A 16683-nucleotide genomic window follows, 5' to 3' on the forward strand; every position below is an offset into this window, starting at 1 on the left:
TGGATCTAAAACTATTACCACTTGAAGTTTTTTTTCTTTATAATTGGTGTAAAATTATTGCAGTGAATTATTGACCATTGAGCAAAGTCAACACATTTTGTTGGACCACACCCTTCCAGCACCACAGAGTTTGAGCTCCTCTCCTCTCACCCAACCAAACCTGTACAGTACCATTCTCTTCATTAATTTGAGACCTCTTTAATAGATGTATCAATAAGGAAAACTACACAGCCCAGCAGTAGTAAAGAGCAGACTGATTCTTCTAGAGGATTAAAAACTAAGTTCTCCTTCAGGAAGTCAAAAAAGCTCATTCAGTGATTTTTAAAGAAGTTTATTTATAGGAAGCATTCCTGTACATAAATATGTATTTTCTTTACATTCAGCAACCTACGTGTTTATTTCAGCAGATGGTGAATGATTAAGATTTGCGCAATAACTTATTTTCTCATCAGACTTGATTGTGGAGTTGAACGTTTATAGTTGGCCATGATGAGGTATCAGAGAGCTGCATGTGTAGGATTCATGTCTCATAATGTACTTGTTCCATTTCAGAGAGTCCTGAGCAGAAGCATCCCAATCATGAGGCCAACCTCAAAGCTGGCAGTTCCACATCAAACATGATGTGCAGTGCTCCTTTCTGTGCCTCTACGTGTCGTATCAACGATAAAACAGGTGTGCATTTGTAGAGGAAGGAAGAAATAAAAAAAGTGCATTTTCACACATCCGACTCTGTGCTTATTGTCTCGTGGACCACCCACCTAAGAAATGTCTTTAGAGAAAAGAACATGTTTCTTACAGTAATTGGGACCAATGTCAAAAGTGCCAGCAGCAAGTGCATCGTCCAGGATCAGCTAACCGTCTCGTCTCACTCTCAGCATCGTGTTCTCCTTTTGCAGCACAAATAGCTGTTTTGTTAGGAACATTTGGCCACGTTACAGTCTGTGTTTGGCCTCAGGAGCTTTTATAATCAAGTCTGTTCAAGTGAGTTGATCCTTCATAGAGCAGTCCTTAGATGCTGCCATAAATTCACTGTAAACATTTCTTAGCAGCAGCCCTCCCTGCTGCAAACATTTAAGTCTTTCTGGTAACCAGAAAAAGAAATGTATGCTGCGAATCGATGAAAAAACAACAGACATATAAAACTTAATAGGGCTGCTTTGAAACGTGCTGTAGAAAGGCTCACGTTGGTACTGCTCTAACGGCGAAGACGTCCGTCAACCAAACAGGCGTTCGGAGGTTGTCTTTTTGAATTGGCAACAACAAATGGCATCGTGGATGTAGCGGAGCTAGCGGAGACCGACTTCCAGTCCGGTGCATCCAATGGAGTGTGGAGATTGTCTTATGCGTAGCAGGAGGCAATGAAGAATTTAAAAACAACTTTACTGTAAAAGAAAGAACAAAGTTATGGTTAAAATACGTTATAAAGCAGATATTTTAGAGGAAAGGAAGTCACAATTGCTCCTTTTTATATATATACACATCTATTTTTTAATCATACAAAAATAACCAAAAATATATTTTTTTTTTATTTTAAAAAAACATTTTGACTTTAAAAAACAGGAAAGCACTACAATATATGAAAGATTTAGCATCTCCAATGGAGTCATCTGGAAACCTCTCAAGGTAATAAATTCGAAATAAATATGTTTCGTTTTCTTTCTTTTTCTTTTCTTTTTTTTTAAAGAAAGTCTTAAAGATTATTTTTAAAGGGTGTGGTGCCACCAAAACATTGTTTAATGTTTTACCATAAAATTGTTTATTTTTTTCTGTGTCTGAGACAATGTGAGAGTATTCACTGTCGCTGCTCTGATTGTATCTCGGTGTTTTGCTTTCCCGTCTATTTGCCACATTTGTGAAAATATGAAAAGACATATTCAAGATTACCTAAACCTTCCTGAGTTAAACATATACTGACTACGTGATGGAATGTGAGGCTTTCACAGTCGCTGCATGACTCACTGATATAAAGTAGACTTTACTGTTGAGTTGCTGAGAGGAACATTTTGAAGGCATCAGAGTAACAATGATTGGGAGCAGAATGGAAGATGGCTATTTAAATGATGAATTCAGTCTTCATTGTGAGATCAAGCTACCTTCATGGCACTTTTAAATCCCTGGATGGGGTGCTAGTTTGCTAGGTTTCCAAGGTTCTTCTCTCAGACCACGTTTTAAGTCCATATATAAATCTGAAACCTTTGTGTTTCACATTCACAGTAAAAGTAAGTGAATGTGAGTGAGTGGCGCACCCCCAAGAGGACCTCTTGAAAACAGCAGGGTCGTAAAGACTGACTGCTCTCTGCATGCCCTGCACCTCACAGCTACAGTCCACTATCACTCTCTAAGCAGCTGGAGGACGTACATCATTTATTCCTCTACAAAGTTAATTTAGATTATAGGTTGTAAATTATAAATAAACTGAATTCAATCATATTATAAATATAATAGATGTTCCTAAAAGTAACCCTGCAGGGATCAGAGATATAACTTACCAAGTACACGTCAAGAACCGATCCATCGTCCCGATCTATGTCTACATCTACGGTGCTTTGCTCTGAAGTGAGGCAGATGGCGCTGTCCTCCAGCGTGAATGTAGAGCTGGATGCAATATCATACCTGCAACAGGACAGTGCATTTAGAAGTGAACTTTTACCCAAACCTGAGAGTTTTTTTTCTCAGATTTGAAAGCAGCTGCGTAAACAGGGTCTGAGAACAGGCAGAAACCTAAAATACTTTGCAGAAATAAATCATAGCCAACTAGTTTAGTATCAAAAGACTCAGTCTGGGTTCAGGATTTGAATCTGTCCAAATGTGAATCATTTGACTCGCTCACTTCAGACTGTGAAAATACATGTCTGGTCAGAAGCTGATTTATACTCATAGCTTTAAACCTCTACTTCTGCAGGTTGAAAGTGTTTCACTACAGGCCTTTTATGGCCATCCACAAGCATTCTCCTTTGTTCCAGCTGGATATTGGACCACTCGTTTTTGCTGAATGGTTAAAACCATCTGAAAATAGCCAGATAGGCGATAAGTAACTTTGAACTGAAAGCTGCTGGAACACCCCGTCAATGTCTACAAGAACGGAAAACTGAACTTGTTCACACAGAGAAGCGAGATTTCTGGTGTTTTTTTCAGTCAGGGATGAAGCAAAAATGATGCAACTTCAACAAAAAGAAAAGAGGAAGTTTGTAGGAAACACACTAAGGTTCAACCTTCAAGTTCTTCAATCGCCCCTCAGATCAGCAGCTAGATAGCTGAATGAAGCTGATCATGGCAGGTTTATGAAACCAACCAAACACTTTAATATTAGACAGATTAGAAAGAAATCCTAGAGAAGAAAATCCTAAAAAAAACCATAGCATTGCTTCAAGCACTAGGTGGCGTCAAGAACACTTTTTTTTTTTTACTGTGTAGATCAGGTGACTCCCTGATAAATGCAGGAATGCAATGTAACCGTTCTATGACAGAAATCATTAATCGTTTTTTTTTTAACAAAGTGAAAATGAATTCCAGAGAGAAGAAGATAGAAAAACAGATCGGCTGCAGCTTTACACACCCCTCTCTGACTGCTCTTCACACAGGGCCCATTGTTTGCATATATCTGGCCTCTAACGCGCCACTTGTTCTACTTTGTCACAGCCTTTGTGTGGCCTGACATTGGCAGGTTAAAACTGTATCAAAGCTGCTGTTTAAATAAACATTAAAGCAGTCTAGAGGACAATGTAAGGGTGGCAGCAGGTGACTGACGAGACCCGGATAGTCCAAAAATGGAGCCTCTGCGAGAACGGCTGAGCCGACGTGGGCAGACAGGAAGGGAGGTGAAAGACAAACAGGTATAAAGAGGGCAGAGGACAAAAGATTTCTAGGAAGAGGCGTATTAAACAGCCTTCTGCCAGAGGGTGAGGTTTTACACCGAGGTGATCAAGGTGTAACAAAACCTGTTAATGTAAAACCATCACCTGGATTATTAGTCCGATTTAAAACGGGGCAAAAGATAGCTTCTGTTTAATAATTGAATAATTTAACCTTACTGATCTCACATTGGAGATATTTACCTCTGTATTTAACCCGTCCCCTTAGGGAGCAGAGGGCTGCCATTGTGCGGCGCCCGGGGAGCATTGTGGGGTTAAGGGACTTGCTCAGAGAGCCAGAGTGGCAGTCTGTGGGAGTGGCGCTCGAACTCAGAACCTCAGGATTCCAAGCTCTATGCCCTAACAACTGGGCCGCCACTCCCCCTTGGTTTCTGCGATCCTCTTTGGGAAGTATGTTCCAAGGTTTAAATAACACTCCAGTTTGACAACAGAGTTGTTTTCTGGAAATCTCTATGTATCGGATCAATTTTTCCAAGCCTCCCCCCCCACCCACTCAGAGAACGTCATGCAGGTTAAGAGAGAGATGAGGATGTAGTGCAGCTAATTTCAAGATGACGAGTGAAGCCTATGCAGTAAGTTGGGCTTCTAGGTATTATTCCGACAATTTCTGAGCAGCTTCTTTTTCCAGCTTCCATGTTTGCAGGCTGCTGCTCTTTTGCATGCTGAATTCTCTTTTGGTAACCCTACAAATTCTCATGTAATTGGCCCAGGAACCACAAAGTAAACACGCACCACACTCTACAATAGTTCCACACCGTACCTCTAGATTTATAAGGAAACTTAACCAAGATTATTTATAGAGAATGATACTTCCATCCCAGGATGATCTTGTTTACTTTTACGGTAAATTCCTTACTTGTTGCTCCTTTAACATGCTCTCCATCTTGGATTTAGGATGACTCGTATAATAATTACAAACAGAAAATCAACTAATTGTACGGCACCAAGTTAAGTGGTGAAGAAGACTATTGAACAAAACAAGGATCAAAATAAGATGAGAAGGAACTTAAGTTAATTAGAAGAGAGACAGGTTGGTCTGAGAATTTCACAAACTAGTGACCAACCTGGGTATAAACAGAGCAAGGTCCAGAGAAAATATCAAGTAAGGTGTTTGAAGTGAGGGAAAGTAAACTTTAGATAATGCACCACATCATAACAATATGATGCGTTCGCTGTCCTAATCTAATATTTCTGACACCATGTTGAATACAGGCTAGAATGATTAAAGCGGTTCAGCAGACAAAACAGGTCCGACCTCAAACTAGAGAAGTGTACCTTGAAGAGCATCAGAAGATTTGAAAGAAACAGAAATTACCTCTCTTCTGTTTGGTTATCCACATTTACATAGATGGAAGCGTTGGAGATGGTCCCCGTGGAGGAGGCCTCGTAGAAGGACGGGTTGGCAGGAACCAGATCAGGACGCAGAAATGAACCAAACACAGCTGCAGACATAGAAAGGAATGACCAACAAATTATTCTCCAACACATCATTTAAGCTTGGTAGATCTTGGAGCTGGTCTATAAAGGTTTAAAAAGAAATTGGAACCCTCAAATAGTATATAAGTGATGCATTTGCATTTTGACAGGGAAAATTAGGAGTTTTTAATGGTTCGCAGTCACCTGCTTCTTTGATAACTTTGGATTTTTGCAGTTTTGGTTCTGAACAGGTGAGCCCAAAATGCAGTCATCTTCCACTGTGAGTTAATTCATGTCCAACTAGGGATGTTTCACACCTGCTTTCACAAGTATTTTAACGTATATCTTATAGGTAGCTTTATATTCTCCCGGACACTTCTTAGGGGTGTAAATCACAATCATTATCACGATAGGACGTATATCAATTCATTCTGGTGATGATAAAATGTTTATGACTTAATATGATTTGATTCAATTCAATTTCGAAGTTTGGAATCAAAACGATGCAATATCACCAGACCATCTAAGACAACTATTTACATTGTTATCAATACACACAAAAAAAAACCTCAAATATGACTTGACCATTTAATTACTAAACTACGGGCATCATGTATTTAAATCCAAAACAGCATTCAATAATACAATAATACAATAATAATAACAGATTACCAATAGACTATAGTCTCATGCCTTTAGAATTTCAAAATAAAGGTCAATCTTTTCATTTTGGATTGATTTAATTGGATCATTAATCATTAAATGGATAGATAGAAATCCAGGCTTCTGCTGGATTTCTTTAAATAAAATGAATTATTATATCTTAACTGGAGGTGAGGATGTAAAAGGTAGAGGGTGCCGTACAGTTGATTGATTAGCAGGTTCCAATAACACTGATGCATTGCTCTGTATCTGACTCCATCATCAGAGTAAAACAAACAGCTGCTTTCTCCTTTGAGGACGATCCAGAAACCAAGAGGAACAAATCAGGAAGTGGAGCAAATGAATTTCCTCTGTTGTGTTTTAGTGACACAGCTGGATATTCTGGTAGGGAGAGCTCATCACATATGAAATCACCAAACCCTGACTTTCTGTCTTAGCACCACTCCCTCGTTTCTTCCGGTGACACGTTGCCTAAGAGGAGCCTCTAACACAAAGGTCATCTGCAGCTGCTGCACTTTCCTTTATCAGACTTTGATTACCGGTTCCTTGTCATGAGGTCAGATCATGGCCACTAAGCCGACTCTGACAGAAGAGGGGGACTGAAACCCCCCCCTCACCTTTTTGTCCTTATTTTTTCATTTTAAAGTATAGACATGCACACGAGCTACATCTGAGAGGATACAATTAACTAGGTGGCTTCTGCTTTCTTTCCTGCAGGGCCAAACAAAGAATTAATCTGCGACAACTTGGCCAGAGGCAAAGCACTTTATGGCTGAATGAAAGGAGACGTTTTAATGGCCTTAGCTATTTGTAAAAGGCTCATTTACTACAAAAGGAAGAAAACCCTACTAAAGCTCACGACGATAAACTGGGCGATATTTTAGACAGCAATAAAAATGAGCTAACTGAATATTCCTAGATGTTACCAGAATGCTTATGGAATAAGTGATTAAAGATAAATCATCTTGTTTTGTTTTTCTCTTTCTATACCTTGTCCGTCCAGACTGGCCAGGCTCCGGGCCCCTCCCAGCCTGTCCCTCCTTTCCTCCTCACGCCTCTCATCCGCCTGCGATGAAAGGATCTCCTGTGAGGACGACTTCAGAGCAGGGATGGAGGTTCGGGTCCTCTTTGAGGGAGAGAATCGAATTGCTGCAGAGCAGGAAAAAAAAAAAAGGAAAAAACACACAGAAGTGAGATAAAAAAGGATTTAAAAAAATAAGTGATTCATGGCAGGCAGGAGCAGAGGGGAGAGATAGCGGAATAGACTGTGACGGAGGAAGGGCTCACACATGGTTAGTCTTACAACCTCAAAATGAGTAGATTTTTAAATCGCTAAAATGATATAAATCCTGATCCCCTAAAGCAGGACATGAAATGAAATCCCTTCCTGTCACCTCCCTCTGGCAGGACTTGGTGATAGTCCTTAAATCAGTGGAGCAGCTTTCCAATTTTACCAAGAGCCCCGCCGACACAGAGAAAAGACAAACGCAGCAGCTCTAGATCTTCATGCGACATAACAGAGTCTATGAGGACAAGTGTCCTCAGAGACCTGACAGTGAGAAACATATGGCGCTCTGATTTTAACCTTCAGCACCATAAAAGATCCCGTATATATCTTAAAGACAGATAATTTGAAAGTGTTAAAGTAGGAAACATTAATAAATCCCAATTGGCCTTTCTATTGTTTTCTCCAAGCAGATAAGTAATTATAAAGACACTATTTTTGATGCAAGCTCAACATTCAGATATTTCCCATCCATTACCATATATGGATAATAATGAAATTCAAGACAATGGTAGATTTTGCTGGAAGCAAAATAAATTGTTCTCTGAGCAAATCCAGATTACTAATAGGAGTATATTGCTTGGAATAATTACGAATAAAAAGTTTGACTTGGTTTCTGCTGCTCAGTAGTGCTGGGTTTTGCTGAAGCACAACAACTCCTAATAATTCAAAGCATTTGATCTGATTTTCATCAAAGTAAAAATGCTGATAAATAATTCATATCTGAATACATTGAGACTTTTATTTATACTAATTATGATTTTGGGTCAATTGCTGGTTTATCCCTAAGATGTAGACGTGGATGTTCAGAGAAAGTTTCGAAGTTCCTGGGTGGCTTGGAAATCTGTTTGGTGCCCTTTTGTCTTAGACTGTATTTCTGCAGAGTTTTTCCTCCTCGCTGCTTATATTACCATAAAAAGAATCATCTTATGAAATTAAAACTGCAGCTAAAATCATTGCTATTAGCAGTGTTATTCATGAAAGCCTTAAACATAAACAGATCCATAAACCATCACCATAGATATGTGATATGATCCATGCCCGGTTAGGATCTGATGCAGTCCTCCTTTCTCTCTCCCCTACCATGAACATGTCACCTCTCAGACTTACGATGATTTTTCCTGAAGACCCGCGTGCTCATGAACTTGAGGAAGCGGCTGGCGTAAAACCCGGGCCGGTGGACAGAAACAGAATCCTAAAAAATAAAACAGCGACCTTTAAGCTCAACAGCATGCAGCCGAATAAAGAGTTCATTCATAAAATCCTTCAGTTTCAGATTCCTGCAGAGCTTCAACTTACACCATCGTACACCAGGGCTTTCCAGGAATGTTCCAACTTTTTAATGAACCTGCAGAGGGATGACACAAGAGGAGGCATTGTCACAAATCTTCCAGCGTTAATAACTTCCACTTTGAGCTGGTACTCTGGGATGCCTTTTCCAAACAACAAAGAGAAGCTCAATTTTAGCCAGAAACAAAGTATTCAGACAGCTTAAGATCTGAGTATAACTTGTTAGGTTTTATTATTTATACATCATCACCTTGGTAAACACTCGTCTCACGATGTGTCACCATATGGTTGGGTATTTTTAAACACTAGTGTTACAGACAGTTCGGCTGAAGGATGTGGTTTAAATATGTTTACGTTCAATTTCTATTTTCCAAATTCCGGTTGGAAATTTTGACCCTAACTAAACACAGAATTTCATGCAGCAAAGCTGGACATTCTTAACTAGTCCATATGTTAAAATCTGTAGGATCAGTTTATAAAACTAGATGTGTAACAATCAATAACATTTAAATAATCCCCGATATCTGATGTTAAATATGCAGCTACTGAGTTTATAAGCAATAAAATGGAAGAGAAATACATCATTATAGCCCTGTTAGCATTTAGCCTATTCTTGTAGCAAAGCATGTTAGATGTTATTCCCAGAACTAATCCACCTGAGCTTCTTCCTGGCCTCTTAATAAGTAAATTCAATCTATTGGGGACTCAATCCACAGCATTATCAAATTTATACAGAATGCTGCCGTAGAGGGATGCAAAACCCTTAATTAGCTTTAGGGTGCAATTAGTTTTTCACATAGGGTCAGGGTTGTAAGGAGGATTTATTTGTGTTTTTTATTTTTGCAAAAAAGTGATCTTTTAAAAAGTGATATCTTTTAACCAAACGGACCGCGTCTGCTATTAAAATTTTCTTGATGATCTGAAAGATTTTAAATATTAATTCAAATTATTTCAAAAACAGAAGAAAGGGGGCAAATACTTTTTTTTTTAACCTCACGCTACCTAATTGTGAAACTAAAAAAAGACAGTATTTACCAGTTGAGATCAACCAGACAGGCTGATAAAGATTTATACCCTTTTTATCTGACAGCTTTATAAAGTCATTGATCATTAAGGCTCCATCCTTTATCGGACTTTTTTTGCATCAAGAACAAAAAATAAAATCAATACATAAATAGAGAGGAAGGATGACCATCTGAGGTCTTTTAAACCTGATGGATGGAGGCTTATGGTAAAGTGTCCTGTAGCTCTTCCCATCAATCCAGGATCATAACTCAACATAGGAGGCGTTGGCCTCTACTGTACAAGGCTCTAACTCTGTCAGTGTGAGCTATTATCGTATCATATAATGGTGAAACATCTCCTTTTTGAAAAAAAGAAAAACTGAAGCCCATAAAAAAATATGAAAAAAGACAGGAAAGAAAAAAAAGCAGTGTGAGGTAATTTAATTAGGACTGGTACCTGTATGACTGTAGAATATCTATAATACCCAGGAAGATGAGCAGCTTATCGTCTTTGTGTGTTTTAGCTGGGATGCCACCCATCCTAAAACGGAGAAAAAAAAGAATTAAATGAGGAGCTACTGTTTCTCTCTAAGGCCTGAAGCCTTGTTCAAATAAAGCCAGTGTGCTGCCTCACTTTTATAAGTGTCTGTAAAAGCGGCCCTCACTCTATTTACATTCATTTGCGTTGCAGTAAATACAGAACAGAGGCTTTTGCTTGTGTTTTTTTAGTAGCTATGGTTATGTGAGAGGCGGACTTTCGTCGCCCTGTGCGAGGTATGAGGATGGCTGTGTGTGAGTCTTTGTGATGATATAAGAAGATAAAAGACTGAGACTCAGATAGAGACGGCGGGCCTAGATGTGTGTCCAGAATTCAGCTCTCCAGCTGAACAAACTCACGTGTTATCCGTGGGGATGGCTTCCGCAGCTTTGCCGTCTCCTTGGATGGACTCCATGGCCGTGGAGTAAAGTGCCCTCTGACCTACGTTTCTCCTGCCGTCTCCCCCAGTCTGGGCCGACTCCCCCCCCTCCCGGTGGTCCAGGACGTGGATACCAAGCAGCAGACTGTAGTCCATGATTTTAAAACTTTCCAGAACCTATTGCAACATGTGAAAAAACATTTTAATTAGAGATCGTCTTACTTTTGCTCAGACACATCCATAAGTGTTTTTATTCCCACTCAAATAACTTGGATCTCTGTGCACACAGAATAAAATCTCTGCTGAAGCCGGTTCTGAGGTAAACAAACAAGGTGTTTCTCCACAGCGAGCCAAGTGTTACACATTGACCTGTTTGAGAAGCATTTTGTCCCGTTTCCCAGAGACCCAGTGACCTCATGTTCTTTAGAAATGCAGTCTTATTGGGCGAGACAGGGGCCGAGACAGACGGGAATAGTATCAGGGTCAAAACCATCTAACCAGGTCTGGTTTATGACCCAGACTGAAGCACCTCTCTGCAAACAACTTATAACACCAGAACACTTTAAATGTTTGCTTCCTCACTCCTTTTATTTTAAACTGATATTTTAAATTTTTTAGGTTAATTACAACCAATAGTGTAAAGAAATTTGACGTACACGTGACTTTGATTTGAAAAGAAAATGAATAATAGTTTTAAAAGATTTAAAGAAATAAAAACAATTTTATAAATACAAGAGGTTAATGAGTATAAGATGAAAAATGCAAGAAATGTTAAGATATAACTACTTTCAAAGGAAGTCATATTGGATGTCTCTTTCTGAAAAGCTGCATTTTAATCTAAAAAAGAATCATAGCAACATTTTGCCACAGAAAGCAGGATTATATAGAGAACATGATCGATCATACATACAGTATTAATGCATAACTAGTAAATAGAAAAAGCCTCTAAGCCACTAATAAAGTGAAGAGAAGACCTAATCTGCACCAACTTGCACTGAAAAACAGATGTCCCCCTTCCTCAGACTGATCTGTTTTTGTTACAGCTCAGAAAGTGTGAAGGACAGCAAACAAAAAAAAAAAAAGAAACACTTGCTTTTTTTGGTTCATGTCTCATAAATAAACTCTGCTGCAAAAAGTATTAAAATAAAGTAAAAAAAAATGGGAAAGGAGTGAAATTTGACTGACTGACTGGAACAAAACACACAGTCTTTTGTCTGCACTTTGCCTTTTTCCATATCAACTATTTGCATCCCTCACTAGAACTCCCACAGCCTATTCAAACAGCAGCCAATGCGGAACCCAGCTGCCTACAGAAAGCCATTACCGCCTGGTCAGGCCTCAGCTTCCCCCCAGCAAACATCTACGCCATGACAACAGATAGAAAGCTATTTTTCCTTAAAGTTCACGAAACAAAATGACCGTTTTCCCAGTTATCTGGGCGTATCCCCCTGGATGACATGTCTGCATTCCCATTCAACCAAGCTCACTTTTCTTACAGGGAAAAGGGAATGATAATTATACAAACACTATGCTCTGTCATTAGATTCTCTGCTGAATCCCTAATGCATCTCACTTACCCTTCCAGCACTCTACCGATCAATCTGCACAACAGTAATGGTAGATCCTCTCAGGACGCTGCCTCTTGTGTCTCATTTTGGAGTGACATTAACACACTAAAAGCTTTCTCAGGTCTGAGTCTATCTGCTCCGAATATACAACCATTTCTGCTTGTGCTTGAGGCCAAATATTACACTCTGATCCTGGGAACGTTGCAAATCAGTGTAACAGCATCAGTTGTTTGCAAATATCAAGCCCCTGATGCAGACCCATACACCACCTTTAAGTTCTGGTTACATGGGCTGATATCAGCTGTTATTTCTATAGAAACAGAAGGGGATGAAAATCAGAAAATTTAATATGTTACCGACTGGTAATAATAATAATAATAAAAAAAACATGAATACAAACGAAAATTTCAGTTGGCAAAGAATGCACTTCTTCCGGTGTGTATTAACGCTGTTCTGTGTGGGATCTGTGACTGACTGAAGACTCAAAGCCAGATATTTATAGTAACAGTAAGGTGTTTAAAATAAGTCAGACAAAGAAACAGAGAAAGCTATTTAAAGGGAAACTATTGTGGTTTAATCTGACAGAGACTAAAACTTCAGCAGATCGCTGGATGGTTTTATGATCAGAGGGAAGCATTCATTCTGGTTTGCATATGTTTGGTTTGGATTAGTGGTTTTACTCCTGCAGGAACAATTTCTCTTCATGGATCATTTAGAGCTATAAATTCACATCTATAGAACTCATTTTCTTCTATATGGATATACAAAATTTTTTTAAGTAGCCGGGGGAGTTTAACCTATGCTTAACTTATGGTGCAGGATGAACCATAACCTGAGTTAAAAAAGAAATCCAAAAACCTAATCAACTATTTAAACTAGTAATTTTATATCTATGTCAGTAAGGATTATCATTCAACTAACAGGTCATCATTACTTAATTAAGTTTTTTACATTCTGATCATTCAAGAAAGTTTGTTTCTTTTTTTATTTTAAGAAACAGAAACCTATTTAAATTAATTTATCCAGTCAAGCTTTTTATCTCGGGATGATTGTTGGGACTATGAGAGAAGGTAAAGACGATCAATACTCATAATTGGCTTAGACATGAACAAAAAACTAATTCTGCACTGACTAAATGTTTCCAATATCTGTGCATCTTTGTGCAACTTGGTGATAAACCCCCATTTAATTTACAGGTCAAACTGTTGCTATGCAGAATAATGAGTTCTTCAATCACACTCAATATGCTTACTGTGAATATCAGGCTTGGGCCGGTACAAGAATCTCAATTTACAGCAAACAAAATCCTGTTTCAATAATATTTTTAAAAATTTGTTTAAAAAATACATCAAAATGATAAAATTCATTTATTTAAAAATATATATTTCCAACAGCTGTGTATGAAAGTGTATGAAAATATGGATGCCTTCATTTAGCCTGCTGACCAGCAGTGTGCAAGAAAGAGTGCAGGAAGACAGAGGCTCCATAATACCTGTTGTCAATCTAAATATTTTTCTCATAACTCTTACTTTCTATAAATTAATTAGAATTTTTTTTTTACTAATTCAGCTAAAAAGGTAAAAAGCTAACTGAAAGAGTTAGAAAGCTAATTAAAAAGTAGAAATTTTACAATAAAAAGTTAATGAGCTAAGTTAAAAAGTAAAAAACTGCATGTCTGTATCATCATTAATGTTCTAAGGTTGTGTTTTTGTGAAAATTATGTTTCTTTCACTCTGTTTTTTTCATGAATTTCTTATCGGAGAATTTTTTTTTTTACATATTAGGGAATATGACCATTTCTTTTTATAACCTTGATTTTTGCCATCAAAATATACATATTTTAAATGTTACAAAATAAATTAGGTCCTGTTCTCCCATAATGGCTTAAAATTTAGATTTGTAAAGCATATCATTGAGTGCCCTATAAAGGTCAAAATGCTGGAAAAGTTGCAGCAGGTTTGAAACCATAATGAATTCATAGAGTGAGAACCCTTCCTTTTACTCGTCTATTCGTTCGTAATAAAAATAAATCTGCAATAATAACTAAAATGTGATCAGATCTCGAGTGAAGTCCAGTGAAAACAGCTTGGTATCATCATCCTCTCCGCTGTTTGTCTTGCTGTTAAGCAGTGGTTACATTTGCCATCACTTCGTTGCTACCAACACACACTTACCCCATCATTAGTATTCTCTGTTTCAATCTCCCTGAGTTCAACATTAATTATTAAAGCCTAATGCTGTTTTGGCATTTATAGAGTATCAAGGGAGCTGCAGAGATATGGAGACTTAAAAGGAAAACAACACAGCCTGAGTTTTCCTACAAGTGTCCTGCGAAACACAAAATGTAAATCTGTCATTTTCTCCTTGCTATCGCTCTGTTTCAGCTCAACTCTGACCTTCTACATTACATAACTGAATACCTAAGCTCTGGAAGTACAGATTGATCTTGTGGCCTTATAGAAAAAAAAACCCTGTGAGTCCCTCCATGCCCTTCACCCCTCTGTTGCTTAGCTTCTGACAGCGCTTCCTCTGTGTTTAGGTCCCCTCTGGGGTGACGGGGTTAGCTGCTTACTCATGAAAATGGACTGAGATTCTGCTTAGAGGGCACTTTGCTTCCCGTTCAGAAGCGGAGCTCAGGAAGCCCTCACAACAACACACTACAGCGAACGGAGGCTCTAAAAGTTGTAAATACATAAAAAAGGTTTAATTTTAATCTAGCATATGTGTTGGTTAACATAGTGATCAATTAACTTGCAGAAAACAATTCAAAACTGCAAGAATGAAGGAAACAAAACAAAAAAAACACATTGCCACTTGATGTTTTGTTTAAAAAAAAACAACAGATAATGGGCTTATGTAACAGACCAAAACTAAATGTACCCGCAGCTCATTTTTCCCTAATCTGGTACCATCTGGTACCAATCATTAAAAAATGGGTGTAAAGACAATCAGATGCAGAACCAGCTTCCCACAAACTGCCAGGAAGTCTATTTTCCAGGTATCTGGCCTTGCCCACATTTACAGCAATTCCCTGATAACTTCATATCGTTCAGGATATTAGACCTATAGCTGTTCAAACACTCTGACAAGGAGCAGGAGTTAAAGCTACTTAAATCTCTTCCTGTTAGTCATAGTTTAATTCCTAATAAAGCTGTTTAGTGACTCCTGTTTTAATGCTCTGGGGAATCTTAGTGCTGTCTCCATCATGACTGTGGCTCCATTGGTCATATGATGTTATGATGTTCACTGACGTTTAGGATCTTACTATACATGGCATGCTTACTTTGTGAGGAGACCAGAAAAGAACCAGACGGGGATTATTTATTTCGGACGACTATCTTCAATCTGAGATTTTAAGGTTTTTTTTGTTTTGTTTTTTATAAATATAAGTTAATTATAAAAATCTATTTAAAAGTGATTTACTTTTTACTCTGCCCTGGTAAACATGGATTTACCAGGATTTAACAGAAATGTGTGAATGTTGTTACTGAGGCAGAAAGCTCACAGTTCCTTTGTAGTATCATCGATATGTTTAAAAATTAAATCAGGGAAACACAACAGGTTCGAGAAGGCATTTAAAACAAAATGTTATGGATACAAGCTAGACTTTCAGTGTAGTTTTATGAATTACGTGATTGTTTCCGCTTCGTAAAGATACAGTCTTGAGTGGGGGGACATTTCCTCTCCACTTTTAAAATGTCCATTTTGGTTTCCTGCACATTTTACTGTCCAAAAAACAATGCTATGCTACAGTACATAGACATTCGTTGAGCCCTAGGACCAAGCAGAAAACCGCAGCTCAAGCTGAAGCCGTCTTCCCTGAGTTTAGACCGCCCACAAGCTCCTGATTGGCCCACCGTCTTTCCAACTGTCACCGCTGTCACTCCTGAGAACCTTATTTTACAAACATCTGATGAACTCAACTGAATCCATTGAATCCAGTCTGTGATTAAATGGTCAAATGCCCTGAAGATAGTTATATTAAAAAATACTTGCCTCCCCCGCACTTCTGAAATCCAATAGCTTAACTATCAGTAAGCAGAGACAGCATTAGCTTATGGGCTTCACTTACACCTGGTTGGCCCCCTACGCAATTGTGGACAAGGACATGTCTTTGCAAATGTAATGGTGTTGTACTTCATATGGGGCCCACCCAGATAATGTTGCTCACAGGCCTATTGTTGTGTCGTTACGCCATTACTAAAATCCAAATATCGTCCATGCGTCTGCCGCTGAGTGTTACTTCCTACAGATTCTAGGGAAATGTTGTAAACTGCTGATTGAGGCAAACCGACCAGAAGATGACCTCAGCACTTCATTTTAAGGAACATCACAACATCAGTGTCTGTGAGAGCACCATTACAAAGGATCCGATATGCTGTTAGCCAACCACTCAGACTACATCTCAGTGACTGAGACCCAAAAGCTTAGGGAAAACAGTGGAGGCATTGTGATGATGGAAAGAGAGCAGAGAGGCTACGCTAGGTCACTACATTTGATCCATCAAAAGATCCTGTATCTGATCACATTATTAAACGGTTATATCGCAGAGTGGTGTTTTGCTAATCACAGCTTTAGGGATTCCATCTATCATGGAAAAATGTGGTCTGAGAACAGCTGGAAGGACATAAGACTTAGGAGAGCCACAAAGACTGGCATGTCTTATAA

At 38.6% G+C, this 16683-nt stretch overlaps 1 protein-coding gene across 1 annotated transcript in view; it reads right to left on the minus strand.

The window, feature by feature from the left end:
- Positions 1-450: 450 nt before the first annotated feature.
- Positions 451-16683, minus strand: part of LOC107103656 (phosphatidylinositol 4-phosphate 5-kinase type-1 beta-like) — a 45570-nt gene continuing 29337 nt past the window's right edge. Inside the window, exons 8-15 of the mRNA XM_015403444.1 lie at positions 10428-10624; positions 9988-10071; positions 8536-8584; positions 8347-8431; positions 6942-7100; positions 5188-5314; positions 2490-2613; positions 451-1382 (exon numbers count right to left, since the gene is read on the minus strand). Coding sequence (XP_015258930.1) covers positions 1380-1382; positions 2490-2613; positions 5188-5314; positions 6942-7100; positions 8347-8431; positions 8536-8584; positions 9988-10071; positions 10428-10624 — 828 coding nt within the window. The 3' untranslated portion in view covers positions 451-1379. The remainder of the gene's footprint in view (positions 1383-2489; positions 2614-5187; positions 5315-6941; positions 7101-8346; positions 8432-8535; positions 8585-9987; positions 10072-10427; positions 10625-16683) is intronic.

Source organism: Cyprinodon variegatus, unplaced genomic scaffold (genome assembly GCF_000732505.1).
Source record: "Cyprinodon variegatus isolate N-32 unplaced genomic scaffold, C_variegatus-1.0 Scaffold1499, whole genome shotgun sequence".
Taxonomy (NCBI): domain Eukaryota; kingdom Metazoa; phylum Chordata; class Actinopteri; order Cyprinodontiformes; family Cyprinodontidae; genus Cyprinodon; species Cyprinodon variegatus.